General features: G+C 44.9%; 1 protein-coding gene across 4 annotated transcripts in view; it reads left to right on the top strand.

Moving 5' to 3' along the window:
* VMP1 (vacuole membrane protein 1) overlaps positions 1-25,021 on the top strand; it is a 109,523-nt gene that overhangs the window by 47,321 nt on the left and 37,181 nt on the right. For all 4 annotated transcript variants that reach the window (XM_081172172.1, XM_081172175.1, XM_081172174.1 and 1 more), the window contains exon 8: positions 23,612-23,692. In XM_081172172.1, coding sequence (XP_081028298.1) covers positions 23,612-23,692 — 81 coding nt within the window. The remainder of the gene's footprint in view (positions 1-23,611; positions 23,693-25,021) is intronic.

Genomic DNA, 25,021 nt, shown 5'->3' with positions numbered 1-25,021 from the left:
AGCCATGTTGGTCTGACGCAGTTGAAATAAAAATAAAAATAAACTGTCCAGTAGCGCCTTATAGATCAACTAAGTTTGTTCTGGTATAAGCTTTCATGTGCATGCACACTTCTGGATGCTGACTGTTAACTTCTTTGCATAAGGTGAACACACTCAAGTGTACAGTCTAGAAATGGCTGTCTTTAGGGAAGTTACTGTGGAACAAAGAGGTAGGCCAAGGCTACCTCCAGGGGTTGTTGGACTCCCATCAGCCACAGCCAGTCAGGGGATGATGGGATCAGGAGTCCAGCGATGTCTAGAAAGCCGCAGGTTTTCCCCATCCCTGATCTTAGCACCAGCATTTCCTGCCTCTTGCATTTGAGAGATGGAAGAATGCCTCTGTTTAGAAGACACATCCCACCTGAGAGAGGCAAACGCTGCTCCTTAGATCAGTGGTGGGGAACCAGATGCTGCTAGGCTCCAGTTCTCAGCAGCCCCAGCATGGCCAGCAGTCAGGGATGATAGGAGTTGTAGTCCAGCAACACCCAATCTTTGACGTAGAAGAATGGAGGAAGAGTCATAGAATCATAGATTTGGAAGAGGAGGTGTTGGCATTGATTTAGCAGGATGAGTTGAGATGTGAGGACTGGAGTGAGGGGAGAGAGAGAGAGAGAGAAGGGTAGTTTAATTTGCTTGTCTGGGTTGCTAGTGTAGAAATGTGTTCACAAGGTAACTTTGGAACAGACCAGGCCAATGTGCTTTTTAGGCCCGAATCACTGAAAAATTGTTACTTTCTCCTCTCCCACCTCCAATTTTTACAATGGTGCATTAGTGGAATCAGAATGAGGCGCAATGGAGCAGGAGGAAGAGCCTAGGAAGATTCGGGCTGGCTGAAGGCCGGCCAACACAGGTTGGAAGGCCCCACCAGACCTTCAGGGTCCTTAGCTCTAAAACCTGTCCATCCTCAGGAAGTTCATGTTCTGCATCTCAGTCCCTGATCTCAATCCCTCGCATGTCCATTTAAAACCTGGTGATGTGAAAGGGTCCTTATCTCTTTGATAGTCAGGGAGAGCCGCTGCCATTCAGAGTAGACAACACAGGGCTGGGTGGACAAATAGTCCAACATGATATGAGGTCAGCCTGTTTTCCATGTGCCCCCATGTCCCTGTGACTTCATAGCAGAAGCAGTTGCTGGACTCCCCTCATTCCTGACTGATGCTGGATGAGATCAGCCTTGAGTCTAATCCACTTAGGGCAGCAGTGAGCTTCCTTCATTTGCCCCTGCGAGCTACACACACAGGATCACAAGACATCGTAAGAACAGCAGAAGGGCGCCTGCTGGATCAGGCCAAAGGCCTGGATCTAGCCCATCATCCTGTTCTCACAGTGACCAAGCAGATGCCCCATGAGAAGGCTGCAGGCAGGACCTGAGCGCAGCAGCTCTCCTCTCCCTGCTTGGCATTCAGAGACATTCTGCCTCTAACAGTGGAGGGAAGATCACAGCCATCATGGCTGGTAACCATAGATAGCCTTGTCCTACAGGAATTTGTCTTTTAAGGCCATCCAGATTATTTGTACCCAACTAAGTTTTACCCAGTGGGACGCGGGTGGCACTGTGGGTTAAACCACAGAGCCTAGGGCTTGCCAATCAGAAGGTCAGCGGTTTGAATCCCCGCAACGGGGTGAGCTCCCATTGCTCGGTCCCTGCTCCTGCCAACCTAGCAGTTCGAAAGCACGTCAAAGTGCAAGTAGATAACTAGGTGCTGCTCCGGCGGGAGGGTAAATGGCGTTTCCGTGCGCTGCTCTGGTTCGCCAGAAGCGGCTTAGTCATGCTGGCCACATGACCCAGAAGCTGTACGCCGGCTCCCTTGGCCAATAAAGCAAGATGAGCGCCGCAACCCCAGAGTCTGCCACGACTGGACCTAATGGTCAGGGGTCCCTTTACCTTAAGTTTTACCCAGAGTCAATCCTTTGAAATGGACAGATCTGAGTTAGCCATGTCCATCTCTGAGTAAGACTTAATGTTGGATACAAACAATGCATTTATTTATTTATTGAATAGGATTATTCCTTTGTCACCTCTGGGCAACGCTGCACCTACCTGGCTGCCTCAAGGGGGCTTGGGAATGAAAATGATCTTGGCACCCGCCTTGCGCCTGACAGGTCTGTTAGGCAACCAGCCCACATGCCTTAAATCACCCATTCACTGAACAAGCTTTTGCTTATCTGCTCGGGTTTTTTATGCATACAAAAAGCTTGCAGCTCTTTCCTCGAGGCTGCAAAACGTAGCGTGAGAAGCCACCCCAGAGTGACCGAGTAGCTTTTGGGCTTGCCAGTTACGCACGCAGCCGTTCCAGCTCTTCCTCCTGTTCCATTTGCTGCCCTCCCATCCCGTAAAAGTAAAAAATATTTGGCAGTTGCCTTGTGCTACTATCAGTGGCCTGCTGTTTTGTTTACTCTCCCCAACCCTTTTTTCCCTCCCTCTCTCTCTCTCTCTCTCGAAATAACAAATTTAAGAGAGGGATTATGGCAACATAAACCTCAGAGAGCTTAAGGCAGGGCTGGGTGGTTAGGGATTATGGAGTGTCAGTTGTTACTAGGACTCAGGGCTGAGTTTTTCTTTTCTTTTTCCCCCTTTTCTTCCTTTGACTCCTCTGAACCTTTTGCTGGTTGTGGTTTGTCTGGCCCATCACATGATTTCTCAGCAAATTCCCCCTCCCCTCCATTTCCAGTAAACTGTTTGAGCAGGGATGAGTCAGGGTGAAACCAGTTTCCCTGTAACCACAGGACTTGTTTAAAGAATTTGTCAACGTGGACTCCAGAGGGCTGGGGTGGGTGGGGGTGTATCTCTTTCATTTTATTTTTCGTGCTTAGGTTTGTCACTCTTGGGGTTAATGTTGCGTCACGAGTCTCCCACCCGGGGACGGGCGACTTCCTGTCCAGGGGGGAACGAGATGGACTGAGCCTTTGCAAGGAGTTAAAAACGATGAACTCGGGAGCTCAGTAGGACCATCATGGAGGCCCTCCCTTCTAAGCTCTCGAAGCATTTCTTAGAGCTCTTGTGGGAACTGGCTTCCCTCCTCCATCTTTCGGCGGGGAGTTCCTCTTCTCCTCTTTGTTTCCTGCGACAGAAAGTACAAAGTGCGCTTGCCTCACCCTTGCACCTTCGCTTTTGAGAACTTGGAAGGGTGCAGTAGGTGAACGGGCACAAAGGTATTTTATAATTACCTATCAGCAGGTGTAGCTGAAGCAGACTTCGTTTTCTGGCTACCTTGTTTATGAATTTGCTTTTTTAAAACAAGTGTTCCATTCATCAGATTTTAGCAGTGTCAATAGCAAACCCCCGACATAGCTTATGATTTGTTCATTCATTGTATTGTCCAGCCTTTTCTTCCAGGGAGCTCAGGGCCAGTGTGTCCATGGTTCTCTCCTTCCTCATTTCGTCTCCCACAACAACCCTGGAAGGCTGGGAGGCCGTGATTGGCCCACAGTCACCCAATGAAGAGCTTCGCAGCTAGGTTGGGGTTTGAACCCTGGTTATCCCAGCCTGACCCTCCAGCCGCTGCACCACACTAGCTTATAGCCATGAGGTTCATTGGGAGACCCCAGACCAATCACCGTCTTTCTCAGCCTAACCAACCTCGCAGGGTTGTTGTGGGGATAAAATGGAAAGGGAGAGAACCATGTATGCTGTTCTGAGCACTTTGGAGGACAAGGCGGGGTTTAAATAACAAATGAATGAATAATAGTGGGGAAAGGAAAGTTAGGTTAACGCTTTCCCTTTTCCAACACTCTTTCTGACGTCCCTAGAAGGCACTCGCTTCCTCTGAGACTGGGACCAAGGAGCTAGTTAGAATAGTCTTTTGCATATACTCAGTGAGATTTCTTTCTTTCTTTCAAACTTCTGTTTTCTTTGCAGAGTTAAAGTTCCCATCCTGCGCTGCTTCGCAAACTGCCTTGGAAACTCCCTTTTGTTTCCAAAGTGGTTTACTGTGTAGCTTTGCGTGTGTGTATCTGTGTGCTGTTCAACAAAATATGAATTCAGAGCCCACAAAACTAGTAACATGCTTTTTGAATCTTGGCTCGAGAACTTCCTTGTCTCTACTCCCCACCCCCCACCCCACCCCCCAAATGCTGGCCGTTTCTCTTGCTCTACGTAATTCCACCCCGTAGCCAAGCTTCTGTTTATTAGCTAGCATACGAGTCTGCTCCAGTTGGCTTCTGAATTCTGTTCTCTCCCTCTTTCTTAAAAGGATCCTCCAGTTGCCAGACAAGGATGACTCTCGCTGCGACTTCTTCATTATCGCCCAGCAAATGGGCATGCTTAAAAATAGTTCATGAGCTGGTTTCACAAAAGAGGAAATTTGGGAAGACGATGGGAGGCTACCATGTTTGAGACAGAGGAAATATTGATTCCCCCCCCCCCTTCTGTTCCTCCAGGGGTTTAGATCCAACTCCAAAAGCCAGCCCTTTTCTGCCTCTTGGATCTTTCCCATCAGCACTCTTTCCCACCCTCCTCCTCAAATCAGCTTCCTTCCTTTATTAATTGTTCTTTTGCATCTGGCCTGTATTTCCTCAATGGGTGGCCACCGCGAGATCTGTCTGTGTGTTGTACATTCCAGGACCTTGAGGCATTCGTTTTGCTAAGGCACGCAGGACTGGGTCTGTCTTAACCCTTTTCGCCCTTTGGGCCAAAGCTCTGCACGAGACAAGCAGGCCTAACTCTTGTTCAGCGCCCCACATTCAAAGCCTACTTGCCCCTTTAGACATGTTCAATCTTACTGGGGTGGCGTCTCATGCGCCTGCTTTTCATGTATCAAGTACCAACAACTTGAGGAGTTTTTGGAGTCTACTCCAGGGTCAGCAAACTTTATCAGCCGGGGGCTGGTCCACTGTCCCTCAGACCTTGTGGGGGGCCGGACTATATATTTGGGGGGGGGAATGAACAAATTCCTATTCCCCACAAATAACCCAGAGATGCATTTTAAATATAGCACACATTCTACTCATGTAAAAGCACCAGGCAGGCCCCACAAATAACCCAGAGATGCATTTTAAATAAAAGGATACGTTCTACTCATGTAAAAACATGCTGATTCTTGGACCTTCCACGGGCCAGATTGAGAAGGTGATTGGGCCAGATCCGGCCCCCGGACCTTAGTTTGCCTACCCATGGCCTACTCCCAGTCTCCAAAACACCTTGCTGTTGGCATTCTGAGCACCACCATCACCTTCCAGAAATGATGCAAAATGATTTTTATTTCTGCAGGAGCATAGGGGCTAAGCATATATAATGTTGCTTTTGCTAGGGAAGAGTTTTGGATTGCTGGTTCCCCCACCCTCTACATATTTGCCTCCTCCACCCCCTCACTGGTTAACTTAACGCACTTCACTTTGAACCCACCTTGAGCTACTTGCTCTGTGAATCACTAGTATTGGAAAGTTGGCGTGAAACACATCTTAAAGCCACTGTTTTAATAATCGACTCCTTCCCTCAAATTGAAGGATAGGATGTTGCGGGAGGTGACCTCCTGTGGGGCGGCTGGCAGGGGAGGGGGGCTTGAAGACTTTGTGGAGCAGGAAGGTCAGTGCAGTGGCAGAATATGATGAATACAAGGCAGGGAAGAAAGAAGATCGTGATTGAAATGGCCAGACGGCCACATTCACCCTGTACATTTAAAGCACTGTGATTCCACTTTAAACAGTCATGGTTTCTCCCTAAAAAATCCCAGGAGCCGTAGTTTACAAAGGTTGCTGACAGGAGACAAGGCCCAGGGCCTTCTTGGTAGTGACACCCGCCCTGTGGAACACCCTCCCAACAAATGTCAGGGAGATAAGTAACTATCCATCCTTTAGAAGACATTTGAAGGCAGCTGTGTATTGGGAAGTTTTTAATGTTTTATTATGTTTTTGTATATGTTAGCAGCCACCCAGGGTGGCTGGGGAAAACCAGTCAAGTGGGCAGGGTAGAATAATAATAATAATAATAATAATAATAATAATAATAATAATAATAATAATAATAATAGCTTTAAAAGTATATAGCAGAGGGGGCCTAAGTCAGAACAGGCCTGAAGTTGGAAAGTTATAGCCATGTGCTCAAGTCTTAGGGAGTGGAGAAGGAGAGAGAGAGAAATGCAGATGGCAATTAAAAGTTAAGAAAACCCATCATGTGCTCAGCAAGGATTTTCCACGTCATTCTTTTTTTATAAATATATTTAAAAAAACCCAGCCCAACAAAGGTAACCTAACACCAGCTGGCCGTTTTATCTTTCCTTTCTCTCGCTCAAGACTGGTCAACAGGTGTGCGAGAGTTAACTGAACACGACCAGCTCGGGAACACTCCGTTCTTTTGCAGATTAGCCAAAGGAGTCTAGGAAGGAAAGGGGGGAGGGGGGTTACACACTCATTACTCAGCAGTTCTGCCGACAGCCGTCTCGCCTGTTAACTCGTCACTTGCCTGTTTAAACTTGGGAGAGCCGGGTGGGTTGGGTGGGTGGGGGAAACAGCTGCTAGCGTCTAAATGCGACTCATCCACAAAAATAATAAATCAAGGTCACAGCCTCGCACCTCCTAAAATGGCCCTTTCAAAACGGAAAAAAGGAGTGTTAATGTGAGCAGCGGGTGTTTCAAGAGCAAAATGAGAACTAGTTTAGGGTGGTAGCAACAAAGAATTTTGAGTAGTTGAGCCGTGAAGTCCATGCATGGAACCTCATTCTTCCCACTACCCCAGCCACTGCCCATGCGAATGCTCAGTGAGGCAAGGCGGCTGATGGCGGTCCAATAAGTTTAGGAAAAGAGGAAGCTGCCTTAGATCTAGACTCAGATCAACAAGTCCACCTCACTCGGTATTTTTTAAACCTGTGTTTCTCAAACTTTTAAAACCAATGCCCCTTTTTAGCTAACATGGAAATCGCACACATCCCTTCAAAACCCGATTATTCGAATTTTCAAACGGATTGAAATTTCATGACATTGAATTATATTGCACATATTTTTTGGAAACACCTCACAACGGTTGGGAGAAATGTTTTTGCCAAAAATCTCAGAAACCTCATCAGGAGGGCTTTAAACTGACTAATGTGGGGGAGGGAGACAGTGCTCCTGAAGGTAGGAGTCTATCAATTGATGAAGATGATCATCCAAATGTCGTAGACCAAATGGAGCAAACAGCACGCAGACCTAGTGGTGGGAGGAAAAAATCCTTAAATAAGAGACACGGGGGAATGATTAATGGACTTCAATGTCTGTACACTAATGCGCAAAGCATGGGAAATGATGAGCTTGAGCTCTTGGTACAGCAAACTAAATATGACATAATAGGCATCACTGAAACCTGGTGGGATAAGTCCCACGATTGGAATGTAATAATGGGGGGATACAATCTATTTCAGAGAAACAGACCAGACAAGAAAGGAGGAGGAGTGGCGTTATATGTCAGGGATGTGTATACCTGTGAAGAGATCCAAGATTTAGAACCTCAAAGCCAAAGTGAGAGCATTTGGGTCAAAATTAAGGGAGAGAAGAATAACAGTGACCTCATTGTGAGAGTTTACTATAGATCCCCAAGCCAAACGGAGGACATAGATGATGCCTTCCTGGAACAGATGGCCAAGCATGCAAAAGGAAGGGAGACAGTAGTAATGGGGGACTTCAATTACCCGGATATTTGTTGGATGTGAAACTCAGCCAAGAGCATAAGGTCAAACAGATTCCTCACTGGCCTTGCAGACAACTTCATTGTCCAGAAAGTGGGAGAAGCAACAAGAGGAACAGCCATTTTAGATCTGGTCCTAACCAATGTTGATGACCTGGTTAGTGGGGTAGAAGTGGAAGGATCATTAGGCGCGAGTGATCATACTCTTCTGAAGTTTACTATACAGCGGAAAGGAGCAGCCAAGCATACTAGGACTCAATTTCTTGACTTTAAGAAAGCCGACTTCATAAAACTTAGGGAAGTGCTGGGTGAGATCCCATGGACAGTAATACTAAAAGGAAAGGGAGTTCATGATGGCTGGGAGTTTGTTAAGAGGGAGATACTAAAAGCACAACGTCAGGCAATACCAATGAGACGGAAACATGGAAGGTGCCTAAAGAAGCCAGGGTGGCTATCTAAAGAACTTTTAACTGAGTTAAGATTAAAAAAGGATGTGTACAAAAAATGGAAAAGGGGGGAAACCACCAAAGAGGAATTCAAACAAATAGCCAGCACGTGTAGACACAAAGTCAGAAAAGCTAAAGCACAGAATGAACTCAGGCTTGCTAGAGAGGTTAAAAGCAACAAAAAAGGCTTTTATGGGTATGTTCGTAGCAAAAGGAAGAACAAAGAAACAGTGGGGTCACTCAGAGGAGAAGATGGTGAAATGCAAACAGGGGACACAGAAAGGGCTGAACTCCTCAATGCCTTCTTTGCCTCAGTCTTCTCCGATAAAGAAAACAATGCCCGACCTGAAGAATTTGGAGCAAATGATTCAGCAAAGGAAACACAGCCCAGAATAACTAAGGAGATAGTACAAGAATACTTGGCTAGTTTAGATGTATTCAAGTCTCCAGGGCCAGATGAACTGCATCCAAGAGTATTAAAAGAACTGGCAGATGTGATCTCAGAACCACTGGCAGTCATCTTTGAGAATTCCTGGAGAACAGGCGAAGTCCCGGCAGACTGGAGGAGGGCAAATGTTGTCCCTATTTTCAAAAAGGGGAAAAGAGAGGACCCAAATAATTACCGCCCAGTCAGTCTGACATCAATACCAGGGAAGATTCTGGAGCAGATCATTAAGCAAACAGTCTGTGAGCACCTAGAAAGGAATGCTGTGATCACCAATAGTCAGCATGGATTTCTGAAAAATAAGTCATGTCAGACTAACCTGATCTCGTTTTTTGACAGAATTACAAGCCTGGTAGATGAAGGGAATGCAGTGGATGTAGCCTACCTTGATTTCAGCAAGGCATTTGACAAGGTGCCCCATGATATTCTTGTAAAGAAGCTGGTAAAATGCGGTCTTGACTATGCTACCACTCAGTGGATTTGTAACTGGCTGACTGACCGAACCCAAAGGGTGCTCATCAATGGTTCCTCTTCATCCTGGAGAAGAGTGACTAGTGGGGTGCCACAGGGTTCTGTCTTGGGCCCGGTCTTATTCAACATCTTTATCAACGACTTGGATGATGGACTCAAGGGCATCCTGATCAAATTTGCAGATGACACCAAACTGGGAGGGGTGGCTAACACCCCAGAGGACAGGATCACACTTCAAAACGACCTTGACAGATTAGAGAACTGGGCAAAAACAAACAAGATGAATTTTAACAGGGAGAAATGTAAAGTATTGCACTTGGGCAAAAAAAATGAGAGGCACAAATACAAGATGGGTGACACCTGGCTTGAGAGCAGTACATGTGAAAAGGATCTAGGAGTCTTGGTTGACCACAAACTTGACATGAGCCAACAGTGTGACGTGGCAGCTAAAAAAGCCAATGCAATTCTGGCCTGCATCAATAGGAGTATAGTATCTAGATCAAGGGAAGTAATAGTGCCACTGTATTCTGCTCTGGTCAGACCTCACCTGGAGTACTGTGTCCAGTTCTGGGCACCACAGTTCAAGAAGGACACTGACAAACTGGAACGTGTCCAGAGGAGGGCAACCAAAATGGTCAAAGGCCTGGAAACGATGCCTTATGAGGAACGGCTAAGGGAGCTGGGCATGTTTAGCCTGGAGAAGAGGAGGTTAAGGGGTGATATGATAGCCATGTTCAAATATATAAAAGGATGTCACATAGAGGAGGGAGAAAGGTTGTTTTCTGCTGCTCCAGAGAAGCGGACACGGAGCAATGGATCCAAACTACAAGAAAGAAGATTCCACCTAAACATTAGGAAGAACTTCCTGACAGTAAGAGCTGTTTGACAGTGGAATTTGCTGCCAAGGAGTGTGGTGGAGTCTCCTACTTTGGAGGTCTTTAAGCAGAGGCTTGACAGCCATATGTCAGGAGTGCTCTGATGGTGTTTCCTGCTTGGCAGGGGGTTGGACTCGATGGCCCTTGTGGTCTCTTCCAACTCTATGATTCTATGATTCTATAATCCCAGCCGCACCCCTGTTGAGAAACACTGATTGGCCACAGCTCTCCAGGTTTGTAGACAGTGGTTATCTCTCAGCCCTGCCTGGAGAGGCCAGAGATTGAACCTGGGTCTGCAAAGCAAGCTTCCTGTCATAGCAGAGGTCTGGTTTAAATATTCAGGTCTAATGGGACCTTAGTTGCCACATTGCACCAGATCTCACCAGCTGCCTGTGACGTTGCCTGCATACTGACTGGGTGATGTGTTCTATGCTGTGGCAAGGATCTTAAAGAACCAGGTGGCTCACTCCTTCCACCCAGGGTGGCCTGAAGCTTGTGCTTTGTAACCAGCAGCCTCTATTTGATACTGGGCGAGTAGAGCTCCCAAGAGCAATTCTTAGCAAGGAGGTGGTGGGATACCCTACTATCTAATTTCCAGGAACGAGAGTGGGTGTCTGTCCATATATGCCAGTCCTTGGGCATAGCCAAAGTCACTCTTTGGTTGCACATGCCGGTTTTAAGCAGGGAGGGTGCCCAGGACCTGAACCAGGGGGTGGCGGAGAGCTAGAAAATGTGGGGTAGGATAGTCACACCCACAGATGCAGCCCCGATAAAAAGGCTGGGTCCAGAAAACCCTTTTCCTCTCTCCTTTGCCCCACACTTCCTTTCATTGTCTCTCGGTTTGGTCTGCGTGATTCGTCATTTTTGTCAATCAAACCCTTTTTTTGACTCGCCTCGAGTGCCAGGCCTTGTGGCCCTGGGCAGGACGGGGCACCAGGCAGGCATCAATTGAAGGGGGAGTGGGCATTGCTTGTTGGTTCCATTGTTTTTTGAGGAGTTGAGGTGAAGCTCCTTTTTGACTCTGGTCATCACTGCTGCAATTGCTGCCATAGGAATCTGTCTGCCTAATCCTGGGTCAGACTGTTCGCCCCTTTAGCTCAGTATTTGCCCGCACAGACTGGCAGCTGCTCTCCTGGGTTTCAAGCAGGGCTCTCTCCTTACTTGGCGATGCTGGGGATTGAACCCAGGACCTTCTGCACTCAAAGCAGGTGCTCTGCCATTGAGCCACAGTCCTTCCCCATCAGACACACCCATCAGCTGCCCTTTTCTCCATCTCTAGTGCTTCCCTGGAAAGCCCACCCCCCAAGCATAGCTGAAATGATATTTTCACAGTCTTTCTTTCTTTCTTTCTTTCATATTTTCTACTTCTATTCTTGAATCTGTTTTGGTGGAACTGCTTCCAAAATAAAAAGATCCAATGAGGGAGGAATCGTGCTTGGAAAATTTAAACAGACTTTTATTACACCGCTTTATTCATATGTTGGGAATTGACATTTCTGTTTGAAATACTGTAACCCATTCATTATAACCCTCATTGCCAGTTTATACAACGGGGGCACAATGACACCCATAGCAGGGGATGGGAGCTGAGAACTATATTGGGTTGTTTCCCTGCCCTTAAATGAAAGGGAACAAGATTGCAATCCTCTGTTAGCCTTACTTGAGAGTAAGCCTCACTGAAATCAGAGGGGGGTTACTTCTGGAGAAGGCATGTATGTGACACACAGCACACATACATGTGAAACAGCTGTAACCCAGTGTGTCCAAATAGCTCAGTTGGTAAAGCATTAGACCCTTAATTTCAAGGTTGTGAGTTTGAGCCCCGCGTGGGGCAAAAGATTCCTGCATCTTAAATTCTATGATTCGAGACAATGCCCAACTGCATTTATCGCCATGTGGATGGAGAGATTTAGATGGCTTTGAGTGGACAAATTCAAGGAGGAGAAGGCTATCCGCGGCCGCCAGCCATACTGCCTGCGTTCTCCCTCCACTGCCTCTGAATGGCGGCTGCTGGGAATTGCAGGTATGGAGAACGCTGTTGCACCCAGGTCCTGCTTGCAGGCTTCTGACAGGCATCCAGGTGTCTATTGTGAGGCCAAGATGCTGGTATTCGTGGGTAAAACCAGAAGATGCTTCTTCGGCTGGTTCAATCATGGAGCATCCTTTTGTTATTTTCATTATCGCAATCATCACCGTGCAGAGGGGTTCTTCTTGTTCTTTTAATGAAGCAACATGTTCTGTTTATAGAGTTGGGCTGGGTGTGTTAACTCTGTGGGCAAAACATTTGCCAGCAGCTGCTGCCTTCGCCTCCCAATCTATGCCCACATGAACGGGCTTGCCTTGAATGACAGGCCTGTTTGCACCCGGTCCAGGTGATATAGCTGGGGGGTGCGAAGGCAGACAGGAAGTCAAAAGCAAACCTTTAAAATGCTGCCACTGGAAAGTTGGGTGTTGTGCAGAGCATGTTACATAAGGGATCAGGATCCAGTCCCTAGCATGGCTGCCGTGGAACTCCTGTCCGTACGGTCGGTTCACATGGGCTGGGCTGCTGGATTGGCTCGTCTTCCGTGAGCTGTGTGTGCCCCATAATGTCCCCCACCCACCTCAAGTTCCAAATCCACTGCCGATTTCAAGAAAAGCACAGGTTGCAGGAGAGCAAAGCTCTCTCTTTGGCGGAAAGAGGACATTGCTCAGTGGGAGACCTTCTGCTTTTTATTCAGATGGATTCCCCTGTTGGATCACTGGCTTCCCCAGTTTAAAAGGATCAGAAAAACAAGGTCCTTCTTTATCTGCACAATAATGGGGTAGGCTGGATCCTTGGGTCAACTTGGCACAAAATAACTCCTATGCTCCTGGTTTTTGTTGGGTGGGGGTCTTTATAAGCCACTCTTCCTCCAAAGGAACTCCAGGTTATGTACAACAAACATCCGAACACATAGCTCAGGGGGTAGAGCATGTGCTTTGTGTGTAGAAGGTCCCAGGCTTAATCTGCAATGGCATCTCCAGGTGAAGCTGGGAATGTCCTTTCTGAATCCCTGCTGCCAGGGATGGACCAATGGTGTAACTTGGAATAAAGGCAACTTCGTATGTCGTCTTATTGAGAAATCCCCTGTCAAGGTTCTGAGCATCAGTTTTTTCATAGAACACCATTCAAAGATCCCCAACTCAGCTCTTTGCAGGGTGGGCAAGCTTGTATGTTTAGCAGCACGCCCCCCCCCTTTTCCCTATTTCTTCAAAGCACCTTAACAGGGGTGTGTGTGTGTGTGTGTGTGTGTGTGTGTGTGTGTGTGTGTTTAAGGCTTCAACTACTCACTAGATAAATGGAAACACAACATTTCCATCACTTCACGTTGATTTTTGTTTTTTTAAGACCGCATTTGGAGAACCACGATGCGGAGGAGAAAATGCATCACTGTGGTTCTGCGAAGTCTTGCTCAAGAGCTAGCAGAGGAGCTCTTGTTGTCTACGCAGGAACAAAAAGTGGTGAATAAGAAAAAATACAGGCTGTAGCATATAAATTCCACTCGGCCGTGCAAAGGTCTTAAGGGGGGGAGAGCTTGTGGGAATGGAAGAACCTTCTCTGGCTGGTGGGAGAGTGGGATGTTGTTTTTCTTGCATGGCGCTCTTCTCAGTCGGCAGCACCCACACCTGTGAACAAAAAGCTTCTCGCACAGCGGTAGTGCTGACTCTGACCCCCATAGCACACAGTGCCCAGGTAGAAGTAAGAAGTGGGACTCCTGAAATCCAGACTCTGTAACTCCTTCTCCTGCAAATCTGCTTCCACCTATTCTTCTCTCCAACTCTGCCACTCTTTTACTCATACCCAGCTTTTTCCTCAACTGTCCGGGATGGGGAGCCTATAGCCCTCCAGATGTTGTTGGACTACAACTCCCATTATCCCTGAGCGTTGTCCGTGCTGGCTAGAGCTGATAGGATTGGGAGTCCCTATGTCATATGGCCAGCATGGTGTAGTGGTTAAGAGCGGTGGACTCGTAATCTGGTGAACCGGGTTCGCTTCCCCGCTCCTCCACCTGCAGCTGCTGGATGACCTTGGGCCAGTCACACTTCTCTGAAGTCTCTCAGCCCCACTCACCTCACAGAGTGTTTGTTGTGGGGGAGGAAGGGAAAGGAGATTGTTAGCCGCGTTGAGACTCCTTAGGGTAGTGATAAAGCGGGATATCAAGTCCAAACTCTTCTTGTTGTTGTTCTTCTTCTTCCACTTCTTTTTCCCCCTTTTGAGATAGATCAGGCATCCCCAAACTCGGCCCTCCATATGTTTTTGGACTACAGTTCCCATCATCCCTGACCACTGGTCCTGTTAGCTAGGTCCTGTTAGCTAGGGCCACGTTTGGGGATGCTTGAGATAGATAGATGATAGATAGATAGATAGATAGATAGATAGATAGATAGATAGATGATAGATAGATAGATAGATAGATAGATAGATAGATAGATAGATAGATAGATAGATAGATAGATAAATAGATAGGTAGGTAGGTAGGTAGGCAGTGTTGAGCTCCGTGGACCCAATGGTCTGACTCAATTTAAGCCAGCATCCTTTATTCCTACCGAAGGGTCCTTCCTTCTCTTCAAAGACAGCACTTTTAGAAACTACATTTTGTTAAGGAATTGATGTGATTGTTCCACCACGGTCCCCGATTTTTGAGCACTTGATGATTTAGTTTTGATCCCGTTTGTTCAAAGCCTTGGTGTGGGAAACAGCTAGACTAGAGAGAAAGAGAAGCTTTTAATATATTGTAAATGTGAGCTTGTGAATCGGTCCTTATTTCAACATCCTATTTTTTAATTTTATTTTGAGGGTGCCTATTCCCAGCACAGCTCTTGTGATCTGATGATTAATCCAATGAAGTAATAACTAATCATTTAACTATTCCCGGCCGGTTCATGCTTAGTGGCAGGAAGCCCTTTTCTAAGCCGACAAACAGTCATCCTTTTGCTAGGAAGAAGGTTGAGCAAATAAGTTTATTTTTAAAAAATCATTACAATAGAGAAAATTAATCGCAGTAATCAGGAGGAAAGGAGAAGAAAGTCTAAATTCTGTAAAATGGGGAAAATAATGTTTTGCCCGTAAGTAACTTTAAAATCTCATATATAGATATATTTATGTCTCTTAAAATCTGTCAGAGATTACTAAAATGTAACTGGATTGTTGCTTTCTTTAAAAAAAAAAAAAACTTTCCCAAAGTGAATCTTCTTTTAACCTCTGTGCCTTTTTTTAAAAAATGGGATAAAAGTTGTGAAACTGACTGTTTAGAGCATCTGAGAAATGAAACTGTGAAAGCTCTTTTTGATTACTGCAGGTGGGATTTTGGCTTGTGTCTTTAAGCCAAGTAAAATTTTCTCATTAAGGAAATCAAAGCTAGAAAATCCCAAAAAAACAATGTTCCAAATAATTTCAAAAGGTCTTTCCTTCTGAAGCTCTATTTATTCACCTAATGTTTTCTACTCTAGTACTAATTAGAATATCTGAATCTTCAGACCTTAACATGTTAGTAGTACTGCAGTATTCTTCTGTGTTTATATATATATATATGTTTAAAGTTCATAAACAAAAAAATGCAGAATGAAATAGAGACAATCTCTGAGTGTTTGATAAATGAAATAATTACTATTAATGCATAACCATTATTTGATTTATTTGATTTTAGCCCACTTATTCACAGACTTTAAAAACTCTTAGCTGTTGCTTAGAATTTGATATAGGTTATGTACTCTTCCTAGAATATTTGAAAACTTTAAAGAAGTAATACTAGCAAAACAAAACATAGAAAACAGTTTAAATTTTGCTAAGAACTGGTGTTCGGATTCACTAGGGCAAAGTTGATTTTCTTTTTAACTAAGCGTTTTTGATCCCTTTAATAAACGAGGAACTTAGAAATAAAAATCATGTGCCCTTTTAATTCATTCTTTGATGTGTAGATAGCTGTCCATTACCTTTATCTTGAACATGTTTCCATGGGACTAATTCACCTCAAAATCTATGGTTCTTAACACCTTAGAAAATGCTTTTAGGATTGAGGTACCCTTTATCATGGGCTTTTCTCCAAATGTGGAAAACTTAGAAGTGCAATTCTTCATTTTTAAACAATCTCCTTTCTTTTGCACATCCTCAGACTATTTTTTTTTTAGGTCTTTAGCAGTGTAGTTCCCCAAATTGCTTTGTCCCCTTTGCCAAAAAGGTTATAACATGAGTTGTGTGGAAGTCAAACAGAAATCCAGCCTGATTTTCCTGTACTGTAGCTCATACCTGTTTGGGTTTAATATCCAATAAATGTGGCGTTTTACTGTACAACCAAACCGGGGGGAAACTCTTCAGAAACCACCTCCCCCCCCAAAAAATATTATTATTATTTTGCAAATGTTTCAGTAACGCAATGTGTTTTGTGCAATCGTTGGGGCAAAATGGGAACTGAAAACTTAATGCTCAGATCTACCATGGTAGCACAAACCAGAATAGGGAGACTTCTTATGAAATCGCAGTACAGATGGACATACTCTTCTTAGTTCACTTCTCCTTTATTTTCTTTTTCTCCTTTCCCCAACCCCACCCCACCTCCCCTTCCTTTATATATATATAAAAAATATGCTTCCAAGTCAGCAAAGAGGTAATAATACGCATGGAAGCCCCTCTCTCCCCAGTCGCCCATAACCTGTGTGTGAAAAGAAAGACAAACTGCAGTTTCCCACATCTAGCAGCTATGGTGGTGGCCCGAATCCAGAAGATTCAGATCTCCTAAATGCAGAAATCTTCCACCTTCCTGCTAGGAAGGGGCTTTCCCTGTCTTCGTTCCCAGCGATTTAATAATGGGGAGCTGTGTCGGCTGCTATGTGCCTTAATTATAAACTGGGGTTTAAAACATATTTTTGTTAGAGGGCACCAAATAGAGTGTCTCCCTTTGAATCATGGATCTCTACCCATCCCCGAAACTGGCATTTTTTTTGGCAATTAGAAGTGGCTTTCCCCCTCCCAAGACACACACTGGATCTTTGCTCCCCCAGCTAATTTATATATTATCAATTAATCACTCTCAGCAATGGCTGTTTGAGTGGTCCCTTCTAAATGGTACCAAGCTTTTGCCAAAAGGAGTTGCACATTCTCCTCTTTTTTGGGATACGTAAACACTCACACACCTTATAATTTTTAGCCAGAAGGGCAGAACACGTAATTAAACTTTGTTGTTACTGCTGCTGCTCAAAATAATTCATAACTTCAAGCTAAATTTGGTTGACAGCTAATTCTTTTAAAGCATGCAATTAATTTCCCCCTTCTTTAGCTCGTTTTCACAATGCGTTATGAAATCAACAAATCATCTCTCCCCCTCCCCTTGAAAATTTATTGCCAGCAAAATCTAGCCGTTGAAAACCATTAATATAAATGCACAACTTGAGGGATGAATGCACCATTCATGTACAAAATGCTAAAAGTCTTTGTCCTCAGATTGCACCGATGCAAGTATATCCCATATTGGCATCTGTAGATAATAGACACTGAAAATGCCTTCCTGGAACAAACCGGAATTTTATCAGCACCCAGGTCTTTTCTGTTAAAAAAAAAAAATTAAAATGTACTGTGTAATAAAACTGCTAATTCTTGAAAGTTTTCCAGCTATTTTTGGGGAAGAGTGATTTGCTGACAAGGCTGTCTTTCAAACCTAATAAACACATTTTTATTTTATATTATAATACTTGCCCTTATCTATATCTTTATATCTAGGACCCGCAAAATTTCTGTGAATTTGTTTTACACAGTTTTCATATTGGGCTTTAATTGTTGTAACCATGAGATCTTAGGATGAAGGGCAGATAATAAATTAAAATCATTATCAATCTATAATCTTAAACCAAGCACTCACGAAGACTAGGTAAATTGAAGCAAGATTTACATCTATGGTTCATTTAATAAGATATTCCCATTTTTAAAAGTCAATTTACAAGGAATATATGACAGCTGGTTTATCTTCAATCTAAAGCTGATGGAAATGGTAGTTTGTATGTGTAACATATTCCCTTCGGTTCTAGTAAGCTGTAAATAAGCTTTGAATAGGCAGAAATGTTTGAGCTTTGTGCAAAAACTCCCTTTTCTTTTTATTAGGACCTATTTTTGCTTTTGAATTTTTATGTTAAAAAATCCAGGCATTTGAACTGCACTGAATTATATATGAATCCGGGGAAAGGCAGTTGTTTTCTGTATGTATTATTTTATTCATTTATTGATTGTATTTACAATAGTATTTCTAAATCCCAACTCATATTTTTTATGTTCAGAATAATCATTAAAATATAATTCATAAAATAGATCTCAGTATGGGCAAATATGTGTGTGTGTGTGTGTGTGTGTGTGTGTGTGTGTGTGTATAGGAGTTAAATGTGTTCTCATAATTACCTTCCTTATAAAGTTTGTCTTATCAGGCCTTTAAAAATAAATAAAAGTCTTTAAATTAGCAGGCAAAACCTCTTTTTTAAACCATTTTAGAGAATGCATTTTAAATATTGCCTAAAAGTAATAATTTAAATACTGTTTAATTAACTAAAAAACCTGCTATCTAGTATTTTTTATATTGCATTTTTCAAACCAAGGTGAAACTTTGAAACTGGTTTGTTCAACAGACTTTCTAATCCGAGTCAAATGATGTGTATATTTTCTGGGATGATCGCATTCTGTAAAAGCAATTTTGCCACCCTAGAGTGTAACATCTATGGAAAATCTTTATTACCAGATTTATTTAAATGAAGACTCACTCATAATTTTTATATTTGCTCCAGCCTTTAACATAAAATATTGTACTATAACTATCTTTGTTCGAAACTAGCTTGATCCATTCAGACTCATTTTCATACTTTGTCGTATTTCTGTGCCTCTACATAAAATTCATATGTTTGGGAATATCCATGCTTTTAACGTAAGATGGTTTGGAAAATTTTGCCACAGGACATTGCCCTGAATGTGCTCCTTTCTTTTGCATTGTATACAATATATTATTGTATTGCAGTACTAGATATTTGTAAGAAAATAGTTGGGAACTTGGGGTGGGGGCGTAGGTTAAAAAATAAATAAAGTAAAACATGAGTCCTGTAACCATTGGTTGCTTTTGAAGTTCCCCAAAGCTGAGCTTCTATAAAGCAGTGTTTCCCAACCACTGTTCCGTGGCACACTAGTGTGCCGCGAGATGTTGCCTGGTGTGCCGCGAGATGTTGCCTGGAGGGAGGCGGGCGAGTCGGGCGGCGAGAGGCGGGGCAGCGAGGAGAGGCCGCCCAGCGCGGGGCTCTCGCCGTCTGCCTGCCTGGCTGCCTGCGAGCTCGGCGGGCAGCGCCTCCGTCCGCAGCGCCCGCCTCGCGGCTCTCATTCCCTGCCAAAGCTCACCCAGCCAAGCCGCGCTCTCCTTCCTGCCTCGCTTTGCTGCCTCCTCCCCCCCCACCCCCAAAGCTTAGAGGTTCCCCGGCAAGGGGGAGGGAAAAATATTGAAACTTACACTTTCGTGCGTCCCTCCCGGCGTGACGCTGCGCGCTGACGTCACGGGGCTGTAATGGTGGTGTGCCTCGAGATTTTTTTCATCAAACAAGTGTGCCTTTGCCCAAAAAAGGTTGGGAAACACTGCTATAAAGGCAAATGAGATGTAGGATTGCTGAGTGGCATGCCTATTGTAACTTGGATAGAAAGTTTAAGGGCTGCTGCCTTATTTAATTGGTCAGCATATAGACAAATCTCCCCACAACCTGAATTTGAAGTCCGGTCCTAAACTTGGGATTATTGTTCTCCATCAGTTAGTCTACTTTAGGTTTCCATTTACTGAGGTCACCAACCTTCCTGAACCAATGGGCACGTCAGGAATTTTGAGAGGATGCTGTGGTCTCCATTCACAAAATGGCTGCTTTGGGTGGCATATCACAAAACGGCCGCCGTCAGAGCATGGCGCGGTGCAATATGGCTCCCACACCGGAACGAGCAGAGAAAAAGGCAGGATCACAAAACGATCGGCCAACCCATCGATGGGAGAAACAGCACCTCCATCTGCGACTGCCATATTGGCTTTGCAGAGAGACCCCTTTTGCACCTCTCCTCTGTTCAGCATGGGTGGGGTAAGGTGTCCAGTCTTGGCACCCATTGAAAAGCAGGCGTGAGGGTGGGTTCAGTGTTAGAAGAGGCTGAATCCTGTGCAAACAGGAACTGAGCAGGAATGGCAGTCATTGGGGCATGGCGAATTTTGAGGAGGTGGTTGCTGAGAGCTTTTGCAGGCTCCATAGGCATCGTATGGGCAACCCATGCCATATACCTTAGAAGCTGCCCCTTGTTTGATGTCCCAGCACCCATTTGAGGATATTTTCTCCTCGTGCGATCAGTGTTCCATCTCTGAACAGCAAGGGTGTTGTTGGTACAGGTTTTGCTACTCTGAAATGTTCAGCCTTTTGGGGTAAGCTCTCCCCATCAAGGATAATGTCCATCGCTTAAGGAGTTGGAGGGCTGCTTCCAGCATCACACTTGGATGCCCTGATGACATCCGGTGGCTAAATGTGCCTTTCACTAGCTTAGATTGCTTTAACAATTGGTGGTTCCCTAGCGGGTGGCGCTATGGGATAAACCACAGAGCCTGGGACTTGCCGATCAGAAGGTCGGCGGTTCAAATCCCCGCGACAGGGTGAGCTCCCATTGCTCGGTCCCTGCTCCTGCCAACCTAGCAGTTCGAAAGCACCTCAAAGTAGATAAATAGGTACCGCTCCGGCGGGAAGATAAACAGCGTTTCCGTGCGCTGCTCTGGTTCGCCAGAAGCAGCTTAGTCATGCTGGGCACATGACCCGGAAGCTGTCTGCGGACAAACGCCGGCTCCCTTGGCCTATAGAGCGAGATGAGCGCCGCAACCCCAGAGTCGGCCACGACTGGACCTAATGGTCAGGGGTCCCTTTACTCTTTACCATTTTAGCAATCCTGAGACCAGTTCTGCCCTTGGGTCTGGCTCAGGAGCGTCATTGGGTGGGGACATCCAGCCGGCAACATGTGGCGCCATTGTTAAAACATCTGCCCTGGCTCCCCACCCGTGACTGAGTCAGACTCTAAAAGTGCTGGTATAACTCTACAAAGCCCCTGGACAACTTGGGCCCAGGGTACCTCAGGGACCAGCTGCGCCCTTATATCTCAGCTTGATCACTGACATCCTCTGCAGGCGTGCCATTGGCTGTCCCCAGAGCTGAGGTGTAGCTCATTTGACATCAGCATGAAACAGAGATTTCAGTATCATTGACCCAGGCCTGCCAACAGAGACTCAGCAGGTGCCTTCTGTTTCAGCTATGAAATGCCTACTGAAAACTTTCCTATTCTGCCAGGCTTATTCAGGCAATTAAGAGTACAGTGGTACCTCGGGTTACATATGCTTCAGGTTACATATGCTTCAGGTTACAGACTCCGCTAACCTGGAAATAGTACCGCAGGTTAAGAACTTTGCTTCAGAATGAAAACAGAAATCGTGCTCCGGCGGCGCGGCAGCAGCGGGAGGCCCCATTAGCTAAAGTGGTGCTTCAGGTTAAGAACAGTTTCAGGTTAAGAACGGACCTTCGGAACGAATTAAGTTCTTAACCCGAGGTACCACTGTACATCTTTCCATAATAGTAAACCTGTGTGTGTGTGTATACATATACAGTGGACGCTCGGGTTGCCAACGTGATCCATGCGGGAGACACATTCGCAACCCGCAGTGTTCGCAACCTGCAGCGGCGCATCTGCGCACGCGCGGGTTGTGATTTGGCACTTCTGCGCACGCACGACCACCAAAACCTGGAAGTAACCCGTTCTGGTACTTCTGGGTTTCGGCACGTCCATAACCTGAAAAAATGCAACCTGAAGCGTCTGTAACCCGAGGTATGACTGTACACACACACACACACACATTATATATATATATAAATACAGTAAAGGAGTGTGCATTAACAGGGCTTTCTTGGCTTTGCTCCCTCTTCTAAGGAATTACCTCCCCGGTGAAGCCCCTCAGGCTGGCTCTTTCCTCATTGAAAAATGAGTTTAAACCTTCTGTATCACCAGTCGTTAGTTACCCTTCTGCTGCTGTGTTGCTGGCTGGTTCTAGTTTTTAGTGGGTTTTATTTGCTTGTTTAAACATGAAGTTGTTTTATCCAAATTTATGACCGTTCTAATTGCTTTTAAGTGACTTGATGACTTTAAGCGACTTGCACTCTTGTCAGCTGCCCTACCATTGGTTATAAATACAATAACATAAGTTATATATTTGCATCTTCCAGAGGCCATGTTTCAAAAAAATGTTCTGTTTGGGATTAATAAGGGTTTCTTTTCATTCCACATTTGTTAAAAATTGTGTGTGTGTGTGTTACATATTTATTTAATATCATGGCAAAAATACAGCTTACATAAGTTCTTTTTTATTGTCATGTTATTTGCAGTAATGTGATGTCTTCAGCCCAGTTCTCAAGCCCTTTTATTTGAATCAGGTGGCGTTTCTTTCTTGCTCTGTTAAATCTGCCAGCATGAGATTCCACGTTCCACATTTGTAAGAAATCAGTCTTTTAGTGTGGCAGCCCCAACACTGTGGAACTCACTGCCTATTGACATCAGGCAGGATCTCATCATCACCTTCTAAAAACAGTAACCTATCCAGACATGTAGGCACGTGTTAGCTTATCGTCGATTTAAATTATTTTAGTTACATGTAGGTAGCCGTGTGGGTCTGCCGTAGTCGAAACAAAATAAAAAAATTATTTCCAGTAGCGCCTTAGAGACCAACTAAGTTTGTTAAAGCTCATACCAATAACTTAGTTGGTCTCTAAGGTGCTACTGGAAGGATTTTATTTTTTTAAAATTTTGTGTGTGTTTTAAATAGCTGTGTTTAACTTTTTCCCTGATTGTTGCATTGTTTTATTCTTTCTGTAAACTGCTTCAATGTTTTGTTTACCGTTAAATGGTATATACATTTTATGATTATTATTTTTTAAAGGGTGGGGGGAAACCAGCTCATTGCTATTTCCTCTGACAATGGCTCCCCAATATTTTGGGCAGGTCCATTTTTTTCCTGTCCTTGGTACTTAACATTCCTTTAACCAGAAAGTGCCAAGGGATAATAAAAGCTGGTCCTTTCTGCGTGCCAAGCATATGTCCTGCCACCAAACCACAGCCAGGAGCTATTCGCATTTTGAGTGGAGCTCAGTGCCTACGGTGGGGCTGTGGAGGGCTTTTTTATGGAAAAACCCTAGCTTGTAACCCTTCCCTTCCGGAAAAGAAAGCCATGTTCACACCTTTGCTAATTGCAGTTAATTGTGTTTTTATGATTCTCTAAAGACTTAATGGCAGTGATGCCAACTCCAACTCAGGTGTGGGGGAGAGAGCTATCCCGAGGGAGGTGTCTCCCCCCCCCCCTTGAGTGATGAACGTTACCTGTCTGTGTCACAAAAGTTCGAAAGGGTCACTCTAGCAGGAAGAGCTGCAAATGAGCATCTGGGATTGTTCAGCGTTTTCAATCTGAATCAGCCCGCCGGATGTCTGGTTCACCAGTGTGTCAGTTTTATGTCCTCTTTCTCGCTTCATAAAGGCTTTTTTTTTAATTATTAAACACACTTGCACAATGCAGGGTGGGAAGGGAGATGTGAGAAAGGCTGTGCAATCCTGTGGGCTTGGAAAAATAAACTCCCCAGCCCTGGTTGATTATTTCCTCCCTCTTTCCCCATCTCTAGTTACTTAATTTGTTGTTTTCTTCGTTCACAGGACTTTGCCTCCCGTGCTAAGCTGGCAGTCCAGAACCTTGTGCAGAAAGTTGGCTTTTTTGGAATCCTGGCATGTGCTTCAGTAAGTCCTTATTCCTTCTATCCAATAAATGTATGGATGGGTTTAAATTGTCCCGTTCCACCTTCCACGCCCAGCTTTCACTACCCGTTCCACCTTTCCCAGCAAGGAACTCACAGCTGTCTTATGTGCTTGTCTTTGATATTCATCACATCGTCATATTCTAATCCTTCTTTTCAGACAAAGATTGCCCTTCAAAGTGGGTCTTAACAATTTTAAAAAATCAAAATAAGGAGATGAAGGGCAGAATCGGAGATTTTAAAACTTAATAAAAAGAGAACACACACACGCACACACTTGACGAGGAGTGAAGGATCAAGGCAGAGAAGGGTGGTTGGTTTGATGATGCCCAAGCAATAGGCCAAGCTGAAAGCAAGCATTTTATATTAAACGCCTGAGGTTGCACAGGGATGTGCAGGCAGTGGATAAAGACCATGGGCTTGAAAGGACTTGCAGATGGAAAATGTGCTTACAAGGTGGAAAAAATAATAATTAGGAAATATGAGCCTCAGTAATAATGAGCATGTACAGAGTGCACCTCCCCTGCCAGTGAGGAACCGCTGTATTTAATGAGATGTTATTTTTACATTTTATACTTCCTGGTCATGGTGATTGATGGGGAATAAATGTTGGTTACATTTTGATATTTCTTGACTCTTGTCTTCATTTACGTTCCGAAGAGTTTGGGTTGGGGTCGATGACAGCTCATGGAGGGACCAATGAAGTCGGGAGTTTGGGGAACCCGAGTTAAGGCCATTGCTGGTGCGTCTTAGACAGAGGTGTTGCAATGGGCCCTGAAGCCCTCGTCCCTCAGCCAGGCGTCAAAGGCTAGATTGTGCCTCCCTTCCTTTCCTTTCCAGAGCCTGGTGGCAATTGCTAGTTGGAATCAGAGCATCCTTTTTCCCTGGGAAGGGCCTCCTCTATTTCTTTTCGACAATTATTCCCTTTTCTCATAGGCTATCATTGGCTGCTTACCACAACGGCTATATTCTGCCTCTTCAGTTGGAAGCAACCTACCGCTGAGAGTCACAAATGGGAATAAATGTCACAGCCTGCAAGCTTCTCTGAAGAAGCATTTGGTTGGCCACCGTGAGAACAGGAAGCTAGAGTAGATGGGCCACCTGACCTGGTCCAGCAGCCAGAACATCTTCTGATGTTCTTACCTTTTTCATGCTCTAGCAGGTTGCACCTGGGTGCCAGTCTGGCCTTGTTAGCCAAGGCTTCCCTTCCCCACTTTGTTGGGTGGGGTACCGCAATCAAGGAATGCCCCGTGTGATTTGTTTAGTTGCGAGTTTTGGTCCAAGTCCGAACAGACGTGTTGTGTTGTCGGAC

Source organism: Podarcis bocagei, assembly GCF_964188305.1.
Source record: "Podarcis bocagei genome assembly, chromosome: 15".
NCBI classification, from domain to species: Eukaryota; Metazoa; Chordata; class Lepidosauria; order Squamata; family Lacertidae; genus Podarcis; species Podarcis bocagei.
This window is presented reverse-complemented; position numbering and strand designations above follow the sequence as displayed.